The following is a 4,963-nucleotide window of genomic DNA, read 5'->3' as shown; positions in this document are numbered from 1 at the left end:
GCCATGAGTGCACATTTCAGTGCCCAATAGGTCGTAGATATGATTTTTTCAGATGTTCAGGAGGAACAAGAGAACAATGATTTAGAAGAGGAGGAGGTATCTGAAGAAGAAGATGGCGAAGAATACAACCCAGAGCACGATGCATCATCTTCAGATGAAGAAGAAATCCCCCAAGCTGAAAGAGAGACATTTGTCAAAGAACAGCAAATATAACTTGGACCTTGTCACCATATGACAACCAGGGCAAGATGGCAGCACAAAATGTCAAAAGGATGACCCCAGGGCCTTATGACCCCAGGGCCCACAAGACATGCAGTTGCCCATGTCCAGGACATCGCCTCAACATTCTACATGTTCATCACAACAGCCATCGAAAAAATCATCCCGGAGATGACAAATTTGGAGGGTTTCCGTAAATATGGAGACAACTGGAAAAGGATGGATGAGATTGACCTGCGTGCCTACATATGGCTGATAATCTTTGCGGGTGTGTATAGATCCCAAGGCAAGGCGAGATGTAGTCTCTGGGATGCAGCGAGTGGAAGGGCGATTTTCCGTGCCACGATGCCACTGAAAGTCTTTCACACTTTCTCAAGAATGTTATGATTTGATAACCTTGAGTCAAGACCTGCAAGACGTGTGAGAGACAAACTGACGGCCATAAGAGAGGTCTGGGAGAAGTGAGTGGAGCGTCTGCCATGCCTCTACAACCCAGGGCCTGAAGTAACAGTGGATGAGCAACTGGTTCCATTCAGAGGTAAGTTTTTATTTTCATATCTGTAATGTAAGTGATTTTCACTGTTCATTTTATTATGTATTTCTGTAATATCATTGATTTATGTGATCGTTTTCTGTGACACTGACACTAATTACTGATAGTAATCTCTTTTGTCAAAAGGTTGCTGTCCTTTCCGGGAGTATTTGCCCAGCAAGCCAGCAAAGTATGGCATCAAGATATGGGTGGCCTGTGACGCACAATCCAGTTGTGCTTGGAAGATGCAAGTCTACACAGGGAAGCCAACCAGTGGAGGCCCAGAGAAGAACCAGGGGATGCGGGTTTTGCTTGATGAGACAGATGGACTGAGGAGGCACAATATCACGTGTGACAATTTCTTCACCTCTTGTGAACTCAGCCAGCAGCTCCTGAAGAGGAAGATCACCATGGTTGGCACAGTTTGAAAGAACAAGCCTGAGCTCCCCTCTACACTCCTAGCAACAAGGGGGAGAGAGACCTTCTCATCAAAGTTTGCCTTCACCCCCACCACCACTCTAGTTTCTTACCTCCCAAAGAGGTACAAGAATGTGGTCGACCTAAGCACATTGCACAAAATGGCTGAGATCAGTGATCGTGAGGACAGGAAGCCAGTCATCATCCTGGACTACAACCACAACAAAGGAGGCATGGACAACCTGAACAAGGGGATTGGAACTTACAGCTGCAGGAGGATGACTGCCCGCTGGCCCCTGGTCATCTTCCATAACATCATTGATGTGTCCTCATACAATGCCTTTGTGATATGGAACAAGATCAACCCTACCTGGATGTCTGATAAGTGGAACAAGAGGAGGGTGTTCCTGGAGCAGCTGGGAAAGGCACTTGTAACACCACACATTCATATACGGGAGCATCTCCCCTGCACAGCAGCCTCTGCAGCGCTTGTGAAAGCTGTTCAGGGGGGCTGAATCTTGTCCTGATCCACTGAGGCTGCAGCTGGGGCAGGCAAGAGGAGGAGATGCCAATTCTGCCCCCCAAAGAAGGACTGCAAAACAAATACTATGTGCCGCACATGTGAGAAATACATACAAGTCCATGCACACACACTTGCATACTGTCCTGCATGTGCTAGATTGAGTTGATTGATTTCTTCACATTTTTGTTTTGTATCTATTATCTTATTTTATTCTTATTTATTGTTGCTGTTTATAGACCTTTTGGGTGGGGGCAATGGTTAAAAAAATGGGAGAAGACTAGTATTTTGGGGTTGAATTCCTCATTGTACAGTATATAAGAATATATCACTATGTTGCCAAAAAAGTACAAGACTGTTATTGTTTCCCTTCAATAGAATGCATTCAAAACTACTTTCTGCACATTTTTGCAACTTTCTTAGGCTATACAAGTGCTATCTCTAGCAAAAAAAGTTAATGTGTACACCTATGAAGTACCTTTAGCAATAATAATCATAATAATAAACCTATACTTTAGTAAAGAAAACAATTATGACGGGTGTGTTGTACTAAAATCGAGCTGTGTCCACTGATTAAATGCAGTTTTTCTGCATTGTGAAGAGGGAAAACACAGATATTCACAAAGTTTGTGATGAATGACAGGTTGTTTCTTCATGCAAAATAGATTTGGGGTTTAAAATTCAATTAAGATGCTTTATTGTAGGGGTTTAGTGAAGGCGGGTCATTTTTGTCCCTTAGGACAAGGGGTATATACAGAATGTTAAGACTACAAAAGGCTTAAGTATATTTTAACAATTACATTTACATTTCATACTTAAGTATATTTAAAACCAAATACTTTTAGACTTTTACTCTAGTATTTTACTGGCTGATTTTCACTTTTACTTGAGTAACTTTCTATTAAGATATCTATACTCTTACTCAAGTATGACAGTTGGGTACTTTTTCCACCACTGCTGAAAGCATAGCCACCGGAAGTAGGGGTGGTGAGGGTTTTTAGGCACCCCTTGATAAATCGAAATTAAAAAGTAATAATATTTTTCACATTTTTCTTTCAATAAATGAGTAAATTAGGCATGACTAATATTGTATTATTACTGTATTACTGTATTAGTGGATAAAAAATAATATATATTTTTTGTTCATGTTTGTTTTTTACAGCAACTTTGAGATTATGTTTGAATGAAAAGTGCTATATAAAATATATCCATTATTATTATACAGTATCATAATATAAAGCTCTGAGAACTTGAGAAAAGTGCTGTGTGTGTTATCATTGGGAGTGCAGTAGGACCTGTACTTCCTTGGCTGCTGGGAGCAAGGGAGCAAGGGAGCCAAGGCTCTGAGAAAGAGAGAGAGAGGGGGGATCAAAGCAGGGTCTGAAAGAATGGAGGGAGAGAAGAACAGAGATCCTGGAAAACAGCCAGGGAGGAGAGGAGAGAGAGGTGAAGAGAAGGCAAGGTTAGCGCTGAGGAGCACACACACATACAAACAGCGAAGAGCTGAGGGCCTGAAGGGGCCAGGGAGCAGGGAAAACGTTAGGCAGGGATTCACACTCAGCGTGGCGTATGGCTGGCTAAGAGAAAGAAGAGGTTTAGTTGAAAGCCCTGTGCGCATGCAGGACTGTGTAGACTAGACCCTCTCCTGGCTGCTGCTCTCTCTCGCTCTGATGCTGGGGAGCTCACTCTCCGATGACGGAAGCCAGAGATGGTCCAGGAGAGGGGTTGGGGTAAATGAGAAGGACACAGTTGTACAACTGACGAGGTATCCCCTTACTTCCTTCAGGGGTCTCCAAACCCCCCTCCCCCTTTCCACCCCCTCTCCCTCTCTCCCTCCTTCCCTCATTCACTAATGCGTCTCTGAGCAGGGCCTGTATTTGCATGTGAGGGGGAGGCTGCAGAGAATAGAGGTCAAAGTGAGTAAAACAGTGTGTGTGTGTGTGTGTGTGTGTGTGTGTGTGTGTGTGTGTGTGTGTGTGTGTGTGTGTGTTGATGTTTGGGAGAGGCTCTGGTGTGTTGGGCCAGTCGTGGGTTTGCTCCGCTCTGCTCGCCTGCCGGTCTGCCTATAGGGCCTGGGGCGTGGGAATACTAAGCACCACTGGTATGCGAACCAAATGCAAATGTGGAGTAATCAGGATGACTGTTATCTCTCCTGATACAAGTAATCTAGTACAGTATATCCTCAGCACCGTCAGATTTTGAAATGGACGTCGGGTTAGATACGCAGTATAAAAAGAAAGACAAAAAGCTGCACACTCCACATATGCTCCCAACAATTTGCTGGGTCAACCAATGTTTCAGCACACAGAGCTTTCCTTAGATATACAGTACCATAAATCCATTGCTATGAGCTGGACTCAGGGATTGAACCACGATGTCTGGTAGGTAATTGTACATGTGCATAGAGCTGGGATGATACCCATCCAACCAGCACTGCAGTATTTCTGTAACAGTATTATTCAATTGGTATCTGTTTTGGTTTAGGGGATCAAGTTGGTCCTTTACTACCAATGGTCTCCTTAAAGATTGATAAAAAATTAACAATTTCAGCATAGGAACATCAAGACTGGTTCTTCCGCATAATCATCAAGATTGTGTCCCAAATGGCACCCTATTCCCTATGGAACTTTGGTCAAAAGTAGTGCACTAGATAGGGAATAGGGTACCATTTTGGAATTGGGACATGACCCAAGCTTCTCTTTCATTATTCTAGTGCTCTACGACAGTATATCCATTACATCATCTACAGCTCATTACCTTGACGAACTTCATGTGAGAAACTATTTACTGGAGTGCCACAGCAGACGTGTTGCTTGTTTATGGTTAGAGGAGCAATCTAGCTGGCGCATTTGAATCACAGGTGCATAAACCCTGTAAGTTTCCTCCTCATTTGAATCACAGGTGCATAAACCCTGTAAGTTTCCTCCTCGAGAGGCCCCCTTTGTTGACGGTAGATAAGACAAGAGCCTTTGAAGAGCACGGGCAGCTCTTTCAGCTGACAGGCATAATGCCGTGGCAATCATTATCCCTAATAGAGGTTGGTGTAGTGTAAACACACACACTATTGATGAGGATCTGCCCAATCTATCTCATTCAGCCCCATTCAGCCCCTGTGGTCGGTCCTCTCATATCAGCAACATCAGCACCATTATAGTCCAGATAAAACTTGTTGAGGATTTGCATAAAGGCTAAATAATATGTGGAGGGTGTTTTGTGTGTGTGTGGGGGGGGGGGGGGGGGGCATCTGTCATGGAGGAGAGTGGTGGAGGGGTAGA

At 43.9% G+C, this 4,963-nt stretch overlaps 1 protein-coding gene across 1 annotated transcript; it reads left to right on the top strand.

The window, feature by feature from the left end:
• The first annotated feature begins 288 nt into the window (after positions 1-288).
• On the top strand, positions 289-1,683 carry LOC139540525 (piggyBac transposable element-derived protein 4-like). Its single transcript, XM_071344409.1, has 4 exons — positions 289-487; positions 686-757; positions 899-1,086; positions 1,192-1,683. The coding sequence occupies exons 1-4, from the start codon at positions 289-291 to the stop codon at positions 1,681-1,683; spliced, it is 951 nt and encodes a 316-aa protein (XP_071200510.1).
• Positions 1,684-4,963: the final 3,280 nt, after the last annotated feature.

Source organism: Salvelinus alpinus, chromosome 15, assembly GCF_045679555.1.
Source record: "Salvelinus alpinus chromosome 15, SLU_Salpinus.1, whole genome shotgun sequence".
NCBI lineage: Eukaryota > Metazoa > Chordata > Actinopteri > Salmoniformes > Salmonidae > Salvelinus > Salvelinus alpinus.
The sequence above is the reverse complement of the archived record's forward strand: the minus strand, read 5'-3'. Positions and strand labels throughout refer to the sequence as shown.

Bases quoted from the DNA above. Each gene is read 5' to 3' on its own strand.
- LOC139540525 (XM_071344409.1), top strand. From the start codon at position 289: ATGACCCCAGGGCCCACAAGACATGCAGTTGCCCATGTCCAGGACATC. The intron at 488-685 runs GTGTGTATAGAT...GGGAGAAGTGAG, and splicing joins ATGGCTGATAATCTTTGCGG to TGGAGCGTCTGCCATGCCTC. The intron at 758-898 runs GTAAGTTTTTAT...TTTTGTCAAAAG, and splicing joins GCAACTGGTTCCATTCAGAG to GTTGCTGTCCTTTCCGGGAG.